Raw genomic sequence first — 21,524 nt, 5'->3', positions numbered from 1 at the left:
TTTTGGTCTTGGTATACAGGACGAAAATATGACGTCACGTCATATTTCCTCACGTTATGATGCATTGGCTCGCCCCGCTCCTGCGATAGCCGTGGCTGCCACACGCGAAATGAAGAAACGCGAACAACACTCATGTGTTTCAAGAAGTAACGTCCTCAAGCCGGGTCCTATGGCGGCACATCAGGAAACGTTCCTCTGTGCCCTAGCATCACAACAATGTCGACGATGCGAGGCATAGCGTTTCAGCATTTACGAGGGCAACTTCAGGAACTAATCAATATAGCTCATACTTCTGAATCTTCATAATTTCTGAGCGCTATTATAACGAGCGTCAGAAGCGTGCGGGCAAAATTGTTAAAAGGTAAAAATTAGTAGAATTCCTTTAACGATTATAAGTCCTTTAGTTTTATGTCTAGCTATGAACCCCCTATATTAGTTAATGTACTGTCGCGCTCGATACGAGATGCAACACGAGATACTATCTTCAATTGTGTGTTGGCGCTGCCATGCTGACATACAGTGCCTGTATGAGAGCATGGCAGCGCCTACACAAAGAAATTGCTGAACACAGTTCCACAGGATCTGGCCCTGTTTACAAGAAAAACAGTACTCGTCATTTCTATAATTGAAAGAACTGACAGGTGCATACCCATGTTCCAACTCCTATTGAGCACGATGTTACTTACATCGTCCTCGCTCAGCACTACTTGTGACCACATGATTGAAAAACACAGGACAATTTCTAGAAAGCTAATTTTCAAGATGTCTACTACACCGTTGCGACGTACTCCGTTCTTTTTTTTGGTTTTTGCTTTTACCATTGCCCAGATTAACAACAACAACAGCCTACTGTAAGCGAGTTATATCCAGTCGACATAGTCAAGAAAGGCTGAACTTGTTATGCAAATGACCATAAAAACACCGCTGACACTGCTTCACTTAGCGCTCATGACGAAACAAAACAATGCCCCTGTCTGAGAACTAGAATTATAAAATGGTAAATGTTGTTTGTCTGGGACCACAATTATTTGCGTATGCTTAGAATCAAGGGACAGTTTAAAATCGCTGGTTTGCTTGAAAGGTGAAGCATTCACCACAATGGCAATGTGTTTAGAGTACAAAGCGAATTCGTTAAATTTCTAAACAATCCTGATTTCTGCCTTACTTAGTAAGCAGACACGAACACAGTGTAGTGAACGAGCGCGAGAACCCGCTGTCACAGCGCTAGCGCGATGCGAAGCCCCGGCAACGGGAAGCGCAATTGCTTATCGAAAACAGAAGAAGCTGAGCTGCAACTCCCTTAAGCATTCCAACTCTACCGCCCCTACAAAAACCATCAGACCATGTGACCTCTCAAACTAACATAGTGTCCCTCACATACAACACAAAACATTCCAAGTCGTACACATTCAGCAATACACGAGTATGTCTGTTATATGGCAAGCACTCTGCTCCCCAAGCCTATACAGACGTTCACTTCATAATTCACGTAGATATTTTATGATTTCGCCATTGTCGAAGTGCACGGCAATTATTTTTACGACGTCATTTGAGTGATATTTTATTTCTCTGCGTTGGATTTTCCGTGCAGCAAGGCCCGAATGGTGTTATGCAAAGGTTTCATGGATTAAGTTGTTACATTGTACCAATAATATGTGACCTGGGGTGCTATAACATAAAATGATTCCAAACTGTTTTGATTCCAATTTCTGCAATCAGCCTCCACGATTGCTCAAAACATTTTCCGGCCACTCTCATCTTCGCCTGTCTGTCACGCGGCGTCACGAAAACCGCGAAAGCTCCCCATCTGATATAACGTGTACACGGTGATTATGCATGATTAAACCGCACAAAAGAAAAATAATTATTCCTGATTCGACGCCTTTTCACCATTAGCCCTCTGTCATTGGTACAATGTTTTCTGGATGCACCCACTTCGCCTGTCTGTCACGCGACCTCACAAAACCGCAAAAACTCACCACGCCAAAGTGACGTGTACGCGAAAATATGCATTATTATGCCGAACAAAACTGAAACATTTCTGAATATCCACAAACTGCCCCGTTCCAAAAGGAATAGAAGATGGCTGCCCGCCGATCGCTCAGGCCATGGCTACTCGCACCTGCCGGTGAGCATGTATTTATTTGCGCATGATAAACGTTTTTGCGTGGCAGTAAAACGTTATCGAGCCCTTTCGGCAGGCATACGACATCGCTCTGCCAACTCTTCCTTGCTGAGGATCCGTTTGAGCGGCATTCTTACCCATCCGTTGCACGCCGCCGCGATTTTCGACCAGCCACAGCAAGCTAAGCAAGGCGAAGCGGACCAATCGGAGAAGCAGGCACCACCCTCTTCATGCGCTTATCTATTTTCACTGTGCTGACTCGGCCTCATCGAAACACTCTCCACTAGAGTGTACTCCTCGCCTCTTGTCAACCAATTAGATAAGAAAAACCGCTGAGTGTAGACAATGTTAATGGTTTTGAAAGCGGACAAAGGTGACCTCCTATAAACGAGGAGAGTGTTTGATTGGGTAGTTTACACAACGCTGTGGGTCACCGCCCGATGCTTGCGTCGGTGGTCGCGTAAATTTGACCTCAGGAGTTTGGAATCAAAACAGTTTGGAATCGTTTTCCGTTATGACGCCCGTGAAATTTAAGTTACGATGACTATTCACTTGTAAATTGAGACATAATTTGCTCACAAGAATGCCGCATGGTGACAACACTGTGTTTCAGAAACCAGCTTTGAAGTTGTTTCACTTCTCTTTAAATATACGTGTCCAGCACAATCTAATTCTTTTTAGCTGATGGACGTCGTCGTGGACAATCTCCAACAGCCACAACACAATAAATGAATGACATTCGCGAGGACACAGGATGATGGTTTCATGAAATTTACTCCATCTTGAAGTCACTTATCTTTCTCTATATGTCGCACTTCAATAGCTGCATGCCATTTGCCCATAAGTTCGCTCTCGAAGCTATCATTGACTTAAAGCTCCGCAACAAGCTGATATCTGCAGAGCGTCACAGGACGAATCCCAGGCATCTATACCAGAGTTTATCTTTGAACAAATGCATTGCTTATTTTCTAGGCCAACTCTATCGCCGGCCTACACGTCAAACACCACTCTGTGTGAAACGAGAACGAGATTTTATGTTTGACTAAATGGTTTTCCTGAGGTTGCATTTTGAGCACTATAAAAGTTATAGCACGCTGGCATTAAGCCGAAACCAGACACAGGCGTGGGAACGCGTCAGCACGTACCGGGCTGCACTCGGCGTAAAGTAGCTGCCGACAGGGGAAGATGGCACTCATCACGACGTTGCGCAAGTCGCCGTGCATTTTCTGGTTGCGGCCGTGGACACTAAGAATGACTTCATCGAGCCCGCGCGACACGCCTGTCACAACACGTGCATCCTGTAGTAAAACGCACAGACAGCGCCAAGCGGTGTTGTGCCGGTCAGGTTGGTCGCCATGCCCACGAGGGGTCGCATCATGCGGCGATCGAATTTCTGGCGCGTTGAAATTGTGGCTTAAGTCCCTGGATAAAACTAGTTGTATTCAGGACCCTAATTGTGTCAGCGTCTCGGCGCCACCACGCGTGAACACGCGACACCGATAGCGTTGAGACGTGCTGCGGAGCGTTGCGACACCTGCCTCTGGGTGGGTCATTAAGACTGATTACCAGCACACAGAATTTCACAGATGTCTATCCGCCTATAATCATGCTTTCTTATTCCCCTTTTATAGAGACGTCAATGTCTCATTTCAGGTTAATACCAGAACACGCTGGTCTACGCTGAGAACACGACGGGATAAAGGACCGATTTATTTGAATAAAGGACGTCGCACGTTAACAGGCATTTCATGATGGTGGCCCCTCTGGAGCTGTACTTACCGCACGTTTATCTGAATAAATCACCAATGTATCAAATAAACCGCTTAAATATGTCACTTAACGAATTGCTCTCCTCTTTATTTAAATATTTAGTTATTGTGCTTAAGCGCGTATGTGGCTTCTATATGCTCTTTGATGATAAGGTTACGTCTTCCTTATTACTGCTGATTTTTTTTGGACTGCCAAATCTTACCAGTTCTTTTTACCCTGGTTGGTAAAAATGAGCATGAACGCTGGGCTCGAGGCAAATCTGTTATGTGCTTTACAAACCTTCTCCCAAGAACAAAAACATTAGACAGCTCCAACACACAAACAAAAATTCATGTGAAGTGAAACTTCAGTCAAGCCCTGGCTAATTATTCTCAAAATACTAATGGCAGTGTGTACAAATGTGTTTACTTTCAGCCTACGCCGCGTGTGCAACTTGATGAAATGTTTAAGTTTATCTACCACAATTATCACACCATGAATGTCACACATTGTGCAACTGTTATGTTTGTGCACTACACTTCTCACAAGTATGCCAAAATGCAAACACTAAATCACGTGTATGGAGATTGCGACTTGTCCACGCAGTGATCTCAAGAGGAAGAAAACTATGCATGATACTTGTCGTGGGAATAATGGTGACGAGATTTCTATGAACGAAGAAGTACAACCAGGATGTCGGCACAAAATATTTCTCCTTCTGGTTTTAGTTTCGTTCCACTCAAATAAAGTTCCGTTCCGGTGCTGCTACGGAGCGAAAAGGAAAATGATTCGTAAAGGTTCATAACGGTTTTGGTTCGCATGCAAAAACTTTCAAGCAATCTAACGATAAAAACATAGTATTCATTTTTCTCAATAATTCGACAAAAGCTTTCCCGATATTTATGTTTCTCAATATAGTTCTCCAATACTTTTCTCTCAATTTATTTGTCCATGCGCGCTGTAACCGTTTTCCGCATGGTTTGGTATACGGTAGCGTGAATGTGATGCAGCAGACGACGAGGGCTTGCACTTGTCTCGTCCTCAGTAAGGCCGTGCTTGCTACGCGCTATTCGGGTTATTACGAATTCTGAGATCATGCTGAGTGCCCCAGTCAAGGCAGCGAGCATGATGTCAGAAACAGCCCGTCATCGAGAGTACTCACCGAAAGGCGAGACCGCTGTCTCGATAAAACGAACTTATAGGAGCATTAAACGAACGATAAAGCTTCGGTAACAAAGCGTTGTAGTTGTACCCGCAGAAAACGAAACAATAAGCTCTTCAGCGCGCAAGCCCGGGTTTTCTGCTACTATGCCAATCTGCTATTGGACGAAGCGGCCGGCTTAGATCAGTGGAGTGCTCGACCGGCTGTAGCTCACCCTATCCCTGCCGGAGATACGCGCTAATTCTCACCTTGCCTGAGATCAGGTGTTGCGGATTGTCGATTTGCCCCTTGAACCGAAAACCGATAAAAAATATTTCCGTTTCACTTCGGAACAAGATACTAAATAACGTTTTGGTTATGTTTTCGTTACGTTCCGACACACTGAATACAACATATATCTAATTCCATTTAGACATTCGGTACCTCTTGTGTTAAATCGCCTCAAAACTATTCTGCAGGATTGGCCAAAAGTGGCACGTACCCAGTGGAACGTACCAAAAGGTTAAATCTAGGTTAAGTAAATCGATAAACCCCTGAATATATTACGCTGTTCCTGTAACACGTCAGCCTGCTTTAGAAATACCTATGAGCTGACAAATACGTTTAGCTATCTTCTTTCTTCTGGGGTTTTACGTGCCAAAACCAGTTCTAATTATGAGGCACGCCGTTGTGGAGGGCTGGGGATAAATTTTCACCACCTGGGTTTCTTTACCGTGCACTACAACGCAAGCACACGGGCGATCTATGGGTTATTTTTTTCTAACAGCGAAGCTGTTCTATGTCGACCCTTCGCCGTCTGTTTGTCCAGAGGTGTGACACAGGTCACGTGACCAGGAGAGGATGACAGCCGCGCCGAGGGAGGGCAGGTCACGTGATCAGCAGAGGAAGAGACGCGTGCTAAGGGGAGGAGGCGACCAATGAGAGGGCGCGCAGAGGGGACGGGGGACCAATGAGAGGCCGGGCTCGGCGCGAGGAGGAGAGGCGATGGGTACAAAAGTAGGTGTTCCTGTGCGGTCCGCCCTTTCGGATAAGGAACGCGCATTGTAGGACTATGGGAAGACCACGACTAGTGCGTACTCGTGAGGAAGAGCCTGCCTACCACGAGCGTCAGTGAGAGTTGGCTCGTGAACGGACTCGTTGCTTGCTCTCATACTGGCGCACAAAGAAGGGGCGGCGCAACCTGCACGTGAGAAAAGCAAGCCAAAACACAGAGAAAAATCTTATGCGAAAAAAATTGAGTAGCTTGCACTGGAGGCACAATGTAGAGACAGCGGAGCTGATGGGCACCTAGCCAGTCCTGGCTTTTGGGCTATGCTTAGCACTACCAAAGTCATCCCTAGCATTTGCCGGAACTTATTGATTATTTGTCGATTATTGATTAGCTATTGATTGACTATCGATTGGCGATCGCGAGGTATTGGCCACGAATTTTGGCTAGGTTACGCACTACCAAGTCATCCTCAGCATTTTCTGGAATTTATTTATTATTGATCGATTATCGACTAGCTATTGATTGCCTATCGCAAGGTATTACCCACCTATTTGGGCTAGGCTCAGCACTACCAAGCCATACCCAGCATTTGCCGGAATTTCTTATTATTGATCGATTATCGATTAGCTATTAATTGGCTATCGATTGGCAATTGCAAGTTATTGGCCACGTATTTAGGCTAGGCGGAGCACACCAAGTCATCCCCAGCATTTTCCAAAATGTTTGCTTATTGATTGGATATCAATTGGCTCTCAAGGTACTGACCACGTATTTGGGCTGGGCTAAGCACTACCAAGTTATCCCCAGTATATTCCGGAATTTACTGATAATTGATCGATTATCGATTAGCCATTAATTGGATATCGCAAGCTATTAGCCACGTATTGGGCCTAAGCCAAGCACTAGTCACCCGCAGCATTTTCCGGAATTTATTGATGATTGATCGATTATCAATCCACTATTCCTTGGCTATCGATTGGCTATCGCAAGGTATTGGCCACGTATTTGGGCTGCGATAACCACTACCAAAGTCATCCCTAGCATTTCCCTGAAATTATTGATTATTTGTCGATTATCGATTAGCTATTGATTGACTATCGATTGGCTATCGCAAGGTATTACCCACCTATTTGGGCTAGGCTAAGCACTACCACGTCATCCCCAGAATTTTCCGGAATTTATTGATTATTGATAGACTTTTGATTAGCTATTGATTGGCTATCGATGACAAAGCTTAAGTAACCATGCTTAGCTAAACTTAACCAGGCTCAGGTTCGCTAGTTCACAGGGGTATACGTGCAATTGCGCTTGGACCCTTTCTGCGCACAACCACCAGGATAGGCCCACATTTCTCGCGAATCACGACTCACGTCCGGCTTAAATAGCTCCGCTGTTAAAAAGACACTGCGCGAGCCGAGAATATGTAGCAACACCAACGAGGCAACTCGCAGAGCTGCTGCCGACGCCGTCCGCGCACAAGTTCATTTATTTACCACATATACAGAGTTTCACATACGTGGTTGGGACGGGGGGAAAAAAAGCTACATTAAAAACAGCTTGACTAGCCCCACGTCCCCGGTTCACTATGGCAGCATGGCAGTAAAAAAAAAGTACATTTCAACGTCGGTGTCAAATGAGAAAACACATGATATCCACAGAAAACATATTTTACAAAAAGAGAATTTAACTATGAACATATTTAACACAGCATGCCTTTAAAACAGAAGTGTTACAGGGTGTGCGAACATTCTCATAAGAAATCTTGAATTTATTTAATGTCTTCGGCAAGCAATAAGTTAATATTTGAAAGCCATAGTTTGTGCTTGGCCGTGGCACATACCATTGTTCTGAGTGTCTGTTTAGGCGCCACGAAGGATTTAGTTATTTCACAGTATCAGATCTAAAGGAAAGTAATGAAGTGTATTCATATAGCACGTTTAATTTAATTACATTATATTTAACGAATAGTTCTGAAGTGTGTGCATTATATTGTAGGTTTGCAAAAGAACGTATGGCCTTTTTTTAGGATAAGATTATTTGTGGATTGCTGTGTTGTTACCTCAAATGAAGTGACAATAACGCAGATGTGATGAGAAGAGTGCCTTAAATATCGAAAGCTTTTGAGGAACTGGCAATATACGCTGACATTTTCTGATGATGATGTATGGTGTTTAATGGCGCAAGGGCCAGGTATGGCCAAAGAGCGCCAGGCCAGTGGTTATGGGCTGACAATGGAGCAATGAATTGTCAAAGGTGTGTCGTGGCTGTAAAAGGGCCTAAAAAGAAATCGCTGTAAAATGCGTAAGATATATATGTAATAAAATTATGGCAGTGACTAATGAGGTGCACTATGATCATGAAAGAACAAATTACAAGGTAATGACGATAAACGAAAATATATCAGTTTTTTTTTCAGAGCACTACTGCCTTGACAGACCATTTGAAAACGTAAGGGCCTGGAGGCGCGCTCTATGCAAAAACTACTATCGCGGCGACATCCTCTGAGGAGAGGATGCGCTACGAAACTATTGGGCAAATAACATGCAGTACAACATCGCCCAGAAAATCTAGAACAGCTTTGGTGTTGAAGAGAGGTTCGTCACCAAGGAACATAGCAGGGTGGAGAGGGAGACGGTACTGGTACGCTAGAGGAAAGTGTCTTTTTCTCTCTCTTTCGGCTTCCCTGCACTCCACGAGCACGTGGAGCACGGTAAGCCTCTCTCCACATCTACCACAGGTTGGCGGGTCATTTCCAGTTAAGAGAAAATTGTGGGTGCCGAATGTATGTCCTATTCTCAGACGAGAGAATAGGTCATTAGTTCTTCGAATTTTCGTAACGGGACGCCAGGGACCTATCTGTGGCTTAACCAAGTGGAGCTTGTTGTTCGTTTCGGCATCCCACAAGCGCTGCCAGTGACTTCGAAGTTTCTTTCTCAAGTAGGGCTTGAGATCTGTGGCAGGGATAGAAGCGGTAGGGTTAAGGGCTCGCGATGTAGTTGATGTGGCCATTTGATCAGCCAGAACATTGCCCTCGATGCCTCGATGGCCAGGCACCCAGCAGATAATAATATGCTGGTTAGACATGTATGCTTTGCACAGAGCAGAATACAGTTCAATAAGTACAGGGTTTTTGTGTCTATGTAGAGTCATGACGGCTTTTACGACGCTTAGGGAGTCTGTAAATATTATTGATCTTTTAAGTTCTGATTTGCCTATACTCTTCACAGCCGATAAAAGTGCATAGGCCTCAGCCGTAAAAATGCTTGTTTCCGGGTGCAGTACATCGGACACGGAGAACGACGGTCCGACTACTGCGTAAGATACCCCTGCATGTGACTTGGAAGCGTCAGTGTAGAACTGAGTGCAGGACGAGTACTTGAACTGAATTTCTAGAAAGTGCATTCGAATATGTGCCTCTGGAGCGTCTTTTGTGACCTCTACAAACGAGGTATCGCACTCTATGAGTTGCCACTGCCACGGTGGCACTGGCTTTGCTGCGGCCATCAGAGCATTTTCAGGTAGTGGGATATCCATTTGTTCACTACTTTTTCTTACACGTACTGAGAAGGGATCTCTTGCTGTCGGCCGGTTATTAAAGAGTGTGGCACTGGTCATGTCATTTACGGTTGAGAAGGACGGGTGTTCCGAGTTCGAATTAACTTTCAGAAAATAGGTGAGGCTTAGGTACGAACGTTGCATGTCGAGCGACCACATGTCCGCCTCTACATACAAGCTTGCCACAGGACTTGTCCTGAAGGCACCAGTGGCTAGGCGGATGCCTAGGTGGTGTACAGGATCCAGCATCCTTAGGGCGCTTGGCGTAGCGGAATGGTACACTATGGCGCCGTAATCTATTCTTGTGAGTATGAGGCTCTTATAAAGATTCAAAAGACACTTTGTGTCACTACCCCAAGCAGTGCGTGACAATACTTTTATAATATTCATTGTTTTCATGCACTTGTTTCATACATACCGTATGTGTGCCACAAATGTTAGTTTCGTATCTAAAATCACACCTAAAAATTTATGTTCTGTTTTTACGGCCACACGTTTTCCCTGGAACTCAATGTCAGGATCGGGGTGCAGACCCCTCTGTCTGGAGAAAAGGACGCAGGTGGTCTTTTGTGGGTTAAGGCTAAATCCATTCTCATCTGCCCACTTAGACACCTTGTTCAGACCAAGCTGAATCTGCCGCTCACAGACTGCAAGATTGCACGAGGCGAAACCTATCTGTACATCATCGACGTATGCAGAGTAAAACATGTTTCTTGGGATGTACAGACGCAAAGAACTCATTTTTACGATAAAGAGAGTGAAACTCAGTACCCCGCCCTGTGGCACTCCAGTTTTCTGCACAAATGGTCTTGATACAGCATTTCCCACGCGAACACGGAATGTGCGATTAGATAAATAACTTTCTATGACATTTAACATGTTACCACGTATACCAACGTGTGAGAGGTCTCTAAGTATTCCAAACCGCCACGTGTTATCGTAGGCTTTTTCTATATCAAGGAATACAGAGAGAAAGAACTGTTTACGGACAAAAGCTTCTCGAATTTGCGTCTCAATACGTATCAAATGGTCGGCGGTGGATCGTCCTTCTCGAAACCCGCATTGGTACGGGTCAAGCAGTTTGTTTGATTCGAGGAAATGTATTAGTCGGCGGTTTATCATTTTTTCAAACAGTTTGCAGAGGCAGCTTGTTAGTGCTATAGGGCGGTAACTCGAAGCAGACGATGGGTCCTTGCCCTGCTTCAGTATAGGAACGACAATGGCCTCTTTCCAGGCAGAGGAGATCTTGCCGGAGGTCCATATAGCATTGTATAGGGAGAGCAGAGTTTTCTTTGTTTCATGGGGAAGGTGTTTCAGCATTTGATAAGCTATGCGGTCAGGGCCTGGGGCAGACTTGTTGCAGCAACTAAGCGATGCATACAGCTCAGCAATGCCGAATGGCTGGTTGTGTGCCTCGTGTTCGGTACATGTGTTGTGAGGGAGCAGATTTGTTTGTTAGTATATTCCAGAACTTTCGGGGGTTAACGCGAAGGATATTCAACAGATCCTGGTGATAAAATTTACGCTTTGTTTGTTTTAAAAGACAGGTGTACTCGCGCAAAGCCTTGAAGTAATTGTCCCACTTTTGTGAAGAGTTCACTTTTTTGGCTTCGCGGAACACACGTTTCTTTTTCGTTGAAAGCTTACGTAATGTGTTTGAAAACCAAGGTTTATCAGAATTTCCGCGAATGCGCACGAGAGGCACGTATTTTTCAATCAGCGATATGATCTGTTGTTTGTACGACAGCCAGTTCTGTTCGACGGTTCTTGATTTGGCTCTCCTAGTGAAGTGCTGAAGAAACGCAGCGAGTTCAACGTTAATTTGGTTGAAGTTAGCTCGGTTGTAGTCCCGGATATATTTCGTTAAAGGCTGAGAGTTCGGTACCATAATTGAAAGCGAGAATAACAGTATATTATGGTCACTTATTCCATCCATTATTTGCATTTGAGTAATTAACTTAGGATCGGAAGTCAGTACTAGGTCCAGAAGGTTGTTTCCGCGAGTTGGCATGGTGACAACTTGGGTGAAGTTGAACAGTAGAGTTAGATCAAGAAATTGATTAGACAAACGTGAGCTAGTAGCAAGAATGTTCCAGTCAATATCAGGAAAGTTAAAATCGCCGCATAATACAAAATTTCTGCGCGGAAAACGGGAGTGGAAGTTGGATAGGATGGAATTAAGTTCTTTAGTGAAGGATGCGTCGCAGTTGGGTGCACGGTAGCAGCAAACTAGAATGATCGTGCATGATGCTAGGGATATCTTTAGGCAAAGAATTTTGTGGCTAGAAGTTATGGCGAGGGGAGAGCAGAGTAGGCCATGTTTCGTGAATACCAGAATTCCGCCTCCCCGCCGACCTACCCTGTCAAGCCTGAGAACGCAGTAAGGGCTATTGCTGCTTAGAAGCTCCTGGTCTTTTACGCCCGGGCTTAGCCATGACTCCGTAATTATGGCGATGTCAGTATTATTGGCAGTGACATGGCTTCTAGTGCTTCTTTTTTGGGCATGTAGCTGCGGGCGTTAGTTAGCATGACGGATAGATTATGGAAAGTAGTGGCATTATTCTGACGCTGACAGGGGGGTGAAGGTTTGGGAGCGCGTGTTGCTAGCTATTGTGACGTTTAAACTACTGTGTCAGTTTCAGCGTTGTAAATGAAATGCTTGCTGCCGATTATGAGCTTATCGAAATGAATTTTAAATTGTGATTTGGTATGTTGCGCATAGGAAAAAAGTTTTTGCCGAGCAACGCGCACGCGCGCAGAGTAATCTTCCCGGATAGAAAATCCCGTGCCTTTCAACTTCCCAGCAGCAGAAAGGATGGCGATCTTGTTCTTAAACTGCGCGAACTTAACAATGATAGGACGATTCTTTGTAGAGAGAAAATGGCCCAACCTGTGTGCGCGTTCAATGTCAGAGGGAGCAATAGAAATATTAAGTTTTGGGGACACGAAAGAAATTACATGCGTCTCGGACTGCGCCCAAGTTTCATTGTTGGAATCCGAAATAACAAAAATTAAAAGATTGTTTCGACGCAGCCGGTTTTCTGAATCATCGCATTTAGTTGCGAGAATCTTCACTTCTGAGGAAAGGTTTGCAAGCTGGGTACTAGCAGCGGTAGCGGTAGCAGAAGGTGAATCAGTTGATTGCATCTTTTCGACAGTTTTTTCCAAGATGTCGACCCGGGATGAAAGCCCGTTAACCAGGATTTCTATGTTTGATTGGGTAGAGCGCATTAAAGCAAGTTCACTTAGTACAGTGGTTTGAGTCAGTTCTAAGCGGGAAAGCGCTTGAGCTATGGATTCAAGGGAATGTGATGTGGCATTGGTTTCAGGGCCGGGGTTTAACTCAACATCGCCCGCCAGTAAGAGCAGGGCAGAACCAGTGTAAAAGTTTGATACAGAGAGCATAAGGCGCACTGCAATCGTCGACGACAGTCAAAGAAATCAGGGGGGCACGACACCGCGAATAAAAAGGGTCACTCGTACGGGTACAAGCGGCATTGTCGAGGTAACTAACCTGCAGTGGGAAAGGCAAGTTCATGACCATGTTCTTCGCGGTGGCGTGCCCCGACTGAGAGCCGGGCATCAGGGGTTTAAATGGTTTGGCAGATTGGTCTGTGCTGGTGGCGGCGCCAGGTGTCCAACCGAGCATGCGCACTTCAGCAAGGAGTGGTGGCAGGGCGCAGTTGAACCCGTGACAGCCGGTGGAAGGGTCAGGTAGTCGTGCTCGTCCGTGAGAGGCACCGTAAGCGCCTCAGCACAGCCCAAGCAGACCGACGGTGGGGCAAGGATCCACAGCAGGGTGAGCTGTAGTGGAAAAGGCAAGTTCATGACCATGTTCTTCGCGGTGGCGTGCCCCAACTGAGAGCCGGGCATCAGGGGTTTAAATGGTTTGGCAGATTGGTCTGTGCTGGTGGCGGCGCCAGGTGTCCAACCGAGCATGCGCACTTCAGCAAGGAGTGGTGGCAGGGCGCAGTTGAACCCGTTGACAGCCGGTGGAAGGGTCAGGTAGTCGTGCTCGTCCGTGAGAGGCACCCTCAGCACAGCCCAAGCAGACCGACGGTGGGGCAAGGATCCACAGCAGGGTGAGCTGTAGTGGAAAAGGCAAGTTCATGACCATGTTCTTCGCGGTGGCGTGCCCCCGCGAAGAACATGGTCATGGTCAGATATTGGCTATCCTCCATCATTCCTTAGCATGCTGTGTCAAATATATATACTTATATATATGCGCATTATGATGATATGAACTAACCAACCTTGTAGCTAAATATATATATACATATATATATATATATATATATATATATATATTGTAATGAAGAAAAAGACGCACCTAGGCTCGGGCGCTCGGACTGCGGGCGCGCACAGGAGAAGACGACGAGGCAGAGAATAGAACAGCCGGCCCAGGAACGGGTGCTGTCTCTGTGTCTCCGTTATTGCATTACAATATATATATATATATATATATATCCGCACATCTATATGTTGTACTGACAAATACGGGCGCCAGCAGAAGACGAAGGCATTTCTTTTTGTTGGTGCTCGCGCTCGCTGCGTTTGGCCATTGCCTGTTTCTGCGCATTCATATAAACGCCGAGTGCATCTACTATTAAACGCGTACTATCGATTGGTGGAGGTTCGGTATATGTGTGTGTGTGTGTGTTAGTGTGCCTTTTACTGGCTGCGTCTTTCGAAATGTTCACTAGACGGACTAAAGGTCCTGTGTATTCCGCAAGACCCGAATGACTATATGCCTGCTCTCCGAGCCCTTCACGGCATGTTTTCACGTGACACTGCATTTTCAGAGCTAAGACTGACGTCAGCCAAGCAGCACTTGAATCCACAAACTTATTGGAGCATAATAAGTGTTTGTGATTTGAATTGTTAGTACAGTGGCCACTTGCAAAGCAAGACACAATCAGTGATGCGAAAATAGCGATGCAAAATACGGCACAGCGGTCAATGACACAAGTCTTTCGCGTGCGAAATTCTCAACTTCGATTAGGAGGCTTACACCAACCCCAACTAATAAACCGTGCCCGGGTAGTGAATGATACCGGATCACTGCCGCATATCAGCCTGTCATTACAAGCAGCGCTTGATATTCACAGCCGACATATGTGTAATCTCATGACCTGTGCGGGAAGCAAACTCACAGAATTTATTGTTATTATACATAATAGTTATGAGGAATGCAGCGACATCGACCTTGTGTGACGCTGCACCTTCTATTTCAACACGAAACAACATCAGAGAAATGTACGAACAGTAGTTGTAGCGTGATCGTTGACATATCAGTGAAGTGGTGGTGACAGTCTTTTCTTGCGTGAACGCTGCATATTTGAAAACAGAAGAGTTGGAACACAAGTACTATAGCCGTGCCCCGACTAAGGTCTTTATTTCCCTGTGCAGGGATATAAGACGCGTAGTACTTTCCTGATAAAAACACTATTCGTTAAGTATTAAGCCACGTTCTCTGGCTTTATTGAAAGAGGCAATTAGTTCGCTGAAAGCAGCATGGTTTGGCAGAAAATGCTTGTTTACGCAACGTTGTGTTTGTTCTTTCGAAGGTGCCTACGTGCTTCACATCTGCCGCCCAATGGAAATGCTCACCTTGGCCGCTACTCCATCGTCGTGTGGCCAACGAGCATTCTATTGCGAACCTGGTCGTTTATATCATTCCATTTGCCACATGGAAGTAAACAGCCATCTGAAAAAAAGAAATGAAGCCCTGCCAGAAATGTGTACACATGCGCTCAAAACACTGCACAGGGTTTGTTGCAGTAATATGCAACGCAAACATACTCCAACCCCGCTAAGCACGAGTTCGCTCTTTCGGGAGTGTGGGGCCGCATTCACCAAAATTTCCGTTTGTTGCCATTGGCAGGCCGCCTTCTCTGATATGTCCAATATGAAAGTTGACTGGCATTTGCTCTTACAATCACTTTTAGCGCAGCAATTCTTTTTTTTTTAATACGAGCCCTGGGGCCTTTCATCACAAAACTTCTCAGCCTCTCATTCGTAGTTGCTCTTTGCCATTGGTCAGTCGCTTTAGCGAATAGTATAGGTCCAACAAAAGGATTGATTGAGATTTTCTCTTACGAATGATTGCAGCGTAAGAGCTATTTGTAAATACGAACGCTGCTGCTTATACATAACAACCGGCGTGGTCATCGTAATCACGTACACACCCATACATTTAGTTTATCTTGTTTGTTCCACTACTTCAGATTGCTCTAGGCTTGTTATATTAAAACTTCCCATAACGGCCTTTTGGAGCATGTAGGACGCTATCAATAAGTATACGCTATCAGCCTTCCGCCTTAACCGAGTTTTTTTTAGCTAATCCCGTAGCTCGTAAAACGCCACATCAGTTATAGCTCCCAGTGCCATCGCGTCCAATAATTCCGACGTAGCGTGTTTCTCACGGCTATATTTTGGATGTTTATAATTGCATTCATAAGTCACGTTATGCTTGATAACATTACCTCAATTCTACATTTCAAACGAACAAACAGTGTTCGTAGCTAGACTTGTGCCGCACAATTGACAAAGACATGCCAGAGGCGGACAAGGTTGGCCACGTGCTGAAAGGCATAGCTGACGATGCCTTCAACATACTCATGTGTAAGCACTGCAGCATGGTTCACTCCATCATAACAGAATTCCAGCGGTTTGAACAAGCAAAAACCAGGCGGATTACTCAACACTTTAACAGACTCCCGAACACAGCTGCGACCTCCTCGTGCGAAGATCCCGTGACGCCCCCTCCGTTCTCGGCGCCTACACAGTAAAAGTTTTTACACCCAAAAGGGTGTAAAAAAGGGTGTGTTCTCATTTTAGCACCATTGAGTACACCCTTTAACACCCTTCTGCCATTATTTTACAATACTACACCCTATCAGTAGGGTGCGTACATCTTTAACACCCTCCGATTGGCACCAAGGGTGTTTCTTTATGCTCAAGAATTGTGTAAGTGACACACATAAATATGTATATGTACACATATGTGTACGCATGGGTCTTTTACAAAGGCTATATATAACATGCCCAGAGCATTGGTGATAATAAAGGCGCTTTATTCGGTAATACAGTATTCAAGGCAATTCATGTCAAGTGTGGACATATCCTATAGTAATTAACTCCATATGTACTTATTGCAGTCGGCTAGCTTTTATTTTCAATTTAAAGATCATGCGGTAATTACAAAATTCAAGTCGACCTGTATGCAAAATGTACTCAATAAGTGCGAATTTGGTGAGCGACGCAAGTTTTTAAGATATTCCTTCTAAACGAGCTTGCAAAGATGTTCTACTTTCTATTTTTCAAGAAAAACTTTATGGTGCATGTATCTGGAACAATAATGCATTATGCCACACTATGTAGGTGTATATTTTGTGAGGCTGGTGCCGCTGACAGTATTTCTGTCAGATGGCTAAACTTCCCATATTGTCTGGCTTCAATTTTGAAATAACAATGTGCCCTATCAAAATGGTAATGAAAAAAGTAGTAGTTTTATGGATATTAGTCTTTCTGAAATATACGTTTCATGGCCACGACCATATATTATTGATGGTCGCGGCTTTCAACTGTATCACTTGTTATCTTCACGGTGCTGTTTTTTTTTCTCTTTATATCTCTGGTGAAATGCCTGGTATATACAGAGTAAATTCGACAGATATTCCCTTTTAAGAATCGTGTTAGCCAACATGAACATGATTCTACAAGAGCCCACCAGCTGTTCTAGCTTTTAGTCACAGAACTATGCAAATTACCAGTATGTTGAACACATTTTTATTAATTTTTAACTGTTTATGTACTTGAGTACATTGCAAACAAAGAATAACAAATTATTGGAGCATAGCACTACAATAGAGAATTTGTTTTCACCAGTATCATTTCATCATATTAAATAAATACACAATCCAACTACAAAACCACAGAAACCACCAGTAATCCCAAGGAGCAGACACATCACACTACAACCATGCAATTTTTAAAAGTTCTGCATGAAAAAAAGCAAGCTTGCCATTTGACATGAAGAAATTAACAATTATTAAGACAAACGCAGTCAATATATGTTTAGAACAAGGAATGGCGCGCGCTTATAACACGGCGTCCCATGTGCTTATGTATGTACAGTGGCTCTGTTGCAAACTCTGAAAATGAGGTTATAACTTTGTACTTATCAGTAGTGCTAACAACAAACACATGGAAGTGTTCATCGAAGCGAACAGTCTCAAGTAGCTCTAGCATGATCAAAAGAACTTTGTCCACATTAACAGTCCACAAACATGCACAAACTCAGGCAAGCTGTCATCTGGAAGATTAAGAACAAGGCTGCATCCTACTCGGTATGATCTGCCATACACAGTCACACAATTTGCACTGAAGGAATTAGTGCACTGCAGGTCATGTTGCGAGATGAACTCTTTAATACAGCAAGGCAGGTGCTCATACAGCACAGACCGACAACCACTTGTAACTGGCATGCTTTTGTCATCTCCAGAAATAAAATAAAAACACTGTCAGAACTGGTGTCGCATGGCAAGAGTGTGCGAAACGCGCTTCCAATTGTGAACTTTACGTAAATTATCTTTAAAGTATTGGTGTTTTGCCTCAAAACGCATCGCCCAGATGTCAACTAGTGGTCCAAATTTCTCAATACAAGACGGGTAATGAATGAGGTACTGCATCTTGCAAGTAAATGAAGACGATGGAAACAGTGTCCTGAACTCTAGACAAAAAAGGTGGATTTTTCGCTGCAAGTAAGCTATGCACGAGACTGGGATTTTGTGGCTCATGATGATGTCCACGATTCCTCGAAGAAGTAAGTAGAGTTGCCAGACTTCGCTCCCCGCTGGTACAAGATCACCCACAAAAAGAGAAAGGTGGCGAAATAGGGCAAAAACTTGCGATGCAGAACCCTTAATGATAGTTTTTCCATAAAGAAAATCCTTAGAAATTGCCTCTGGTTTGTTCCTTGCATCGCACGGATCGTAATTCCATTCATTGATCAATTTGTTCAGCTGTCCGAGTGAAAAACAACCTTGTGAAATTAACGATGAAATAATGTGCTTCAATGTGAATGGTATAACACCTTCATGCAAGTCATGCATTAAATCTGGTGGCAAATGTTGAGATGGGTCAAATCCCTGAAGTGCAAGCAGTGGGCTAGCGTCCTTGACACCGTACAGTGATGCAGTTGGTAGCCCTGCCTTCAACATGTTTAAATGGTGCTGGTGACCTTCTGGCGTTCGCATCACAAAATCAGTTTCTAAATGCTTATAGTTGACCTCGTGGCGCAGTGCCAGGCAGAATCTACATATTCTCCCTTGATTGAACGACGCCTTAAACCCACCAATTCTGTGGCTAGAAAGGTTATCACCAGTTAATATAAAAACAGACCCTTTCATTAGTCTTCCGTTTGCAACAATGCCATCGTTTTCTAATATGGCCAGATCATCCAGCAAAGGAGCAAGAACCTTGGTAAAGCCATATGTGCAAACGTGCTTGTCTTTCACTAGAAGCACCAAGTTAATGCCTGAAAGTGCTGAGCGATGCTGTACACCCAAGTTTAGCACAGAAAAGTACACAGCAGTTAACTTGTGCTTTCCTCGTTTGCTGCCTAGTGGGTTGAACACCTCGAATTCATCTGTGTACAACTGCAAGCGAATCTTGCTTTCATCACCAGCAAAGAAAGGATGCTTCTTTAAAGCACTACCATCAAACACTGAGCACATATGATCAGGTATCTTGACGTCACTGTTGAAGTCACCTGAAAGGTGAGGATGTTCCAGAATACACTTTAGCACATCACATAGTGGCACATACTCCATAGTGTCCTGCTTTCCATTAGACTCTCCGAGCATTACAGTTATCGGCTCAACAAGTGCGAAATGATTTTTCCAGTATGTGTAGCGACCACATTCAGTCATCAGCCCGCGTAACTGGTCTTTGTATGCTCCTCTTTGGCTGGACGACATTTCACCATTCAATTTGTCATCTTCCAAGACAGTTGTAACAAATGTGATGACGTAATTTGCTATTTCATTCAGTGTTGACTCTGGAAGACGTCTTACCTCCTTCCACTTTAAAACATGACGGAAAGATGCCTTGCATAGTCACTGGGAACATCAGCGGATTCACAAGGGGCACCTTCGTTGTGGATTTCTTCTTGTCCCTCCTGGGTACATAAGGTCCCTTCTGCTGCTCCCACACTGCTCTGAGCTGTTTCCACTAGCACATTTTCTTGAAGTTGCTGTTTCACTTCCAACGCTCCAGAGTGCTTGCGATACACATGTCTTTTGTATGAAACGAAGAACCTGAATGTCTGCATGCAACCTTCTAGGCCACACACCCAATTTTCTTCGTGGCCATGGGCTGAGTGCAGGTGCCTGAAGAGCAACTTCAGTGAGAACCTGTGGCAGCCACACCGTGGGCAGCGATAGTAGCGAATGCCTGGCATCTGAAAAAAAAGGCATGCCAGAATTACACCCAGTGTAACCCTTTGTTCTTATCTTGTAGGGAAACAAGCAAGACAATGTACATGTCTCTCCTTATAAAAAAAACACTGAGCAGCTATGACACCCTTCTTTAACAGTTAAATTGAAACAATTTTAATTACAATACGTTATTTCCAAAGACAAAATTATGTCATTAGACAAAATTTACAAGTAAGAAGTTTGTTTATGCAGAAATTTCTTCAAAATTATTCGTCTACTCTTATGTGCTGAGTGTGTGGGCGCGTACGTTTGATATTCATGCGCCTCTATCTTTTCCTCTTCCCCTTCCCTCAACGCCGAGTAGCTGGCTAGAGAAATTTACCTCAGGCCGACCTCTCTGCATTTCGTATAATTAAACTTCTCTCTATCTCTCTCTTTATACGTTTGGTATAAAAACACATATGTCAGTACTTACCTTTTTCACAATTCTCTTCAACCGAAGGCAGCCTGTGCATGTGAGCCTGTAGGGCCGGGATTCACTTTTTGCAATAGTGAGCACACGACGTACAAGATCTGCACGTACCAGCGATCTTACGAAAGCGCACAACAGGGAACAATTCCGTGCGTACAGCTACCGCTGCAGCTACCACCACTTCAGGCGCCGAGGGCCTAGGAGCTGGAACGTACATACAAGTCGTGGCGAGTAGACGCAGAGTGCCTTTGTCGCCGCAACGCGAAATCAGTAGTATACGTGGACGCGCTGGCGAAGTCGCGCTGCATCACGGTGCTCAACCATGTTAGCCACCCAAACGACGCACTTGGGTGGTGGCGCCATTTGCAAAGAGCTAGGCCGGATATTTACATCACGTGGTTTACGTATCCAACTTCCGTCTAACGTTCTGACTTTTGAGGAATCGCGGCAAATCATAATAGTATTGTTATTCTAGCCACCCTAGTACTGTCAGCTGCAAAAGTTTGCGCATATGCAATGCGTGATGCAGCGATACAAAACTGATTACTGCGCCATCTGCCGTCATACAGCGTGGTGTCGAGGCTCCCGGGCGTGGAAGTGCCGGGAGCTGTGTTACGGCATGCTGTGCGACGGCGGATGGCGCAGCACTCAGTTTTGCATCGCTCTGCCACGCATTGCATATCGCGCAAGTTCATGAAAGCCAACGCTACTAGATTACCTCTTTAAAGTAATCTAGTAAGGGTGATTAAAACGTCAGGAAGATGCCGATCGTGATAAAATTTCATTTTTGTTTTATTCTTTCGAAGTGAGCCCTATTAACATACTTTCGCCCGCCGTGGTTGCTCAGTGGCTATGGTACAGTGCCTAGAATATACTTACAAGTATATTCTAGGCACTGTAGCTATGGTGCTGGGCTGCTGAGCACGAGGTCGCGGGATCGAGTCCCGGCCACGGCGGCCGCACTTCGATGGGGGCGAAATGCGAAAGCAGCCATGTACTTAGATTTAGGTGCACGTTAAAGAACCCCA

The 21,524-nt window shown here is 44.7% G+C and overlaps 1 protein-coding gene across 1 annotated transcript; it reads right to left on the bottom strand.

The window, feature by feature from the left end:
* Window positions 1-6,085: 6,085 nt before the first annotated feature.
* On the bottom strand, window positions 6,086-20,047 carry LOC125947197 (uncharacterized). Its single transcript, XM_049671596.1, is given in 3 exon segments — window positions 6,086-6,216; window positions 18,629-19,678; window positions 19,681-20,047. Coding segments are annotated over 3 exon segments (1,548 nt in total).
* Window positions 20,048-21,524: the final 1,477 nt, after the last annotated feature.

Source organism: Dermacentor silvarum, chromosome 7 (assembly GCF_013339745.2).
Source record: "Dermacentor silvarum isolate Dsil-2018 chromosome 7, BIME_Dsil_1.4, whole genome shotgun sequence".
NCBI lineage: Eukaryota > Metazoa > Arthropoda > Arachnida > Ixodida > Ixodidae > Dermacentor > Dermacentor silvarum.
The sequence above is the reverse complement of the archived record's forward strand: the minus strand, read 5'-3'. Positions and strand labels throughout refer to the sequence as shown.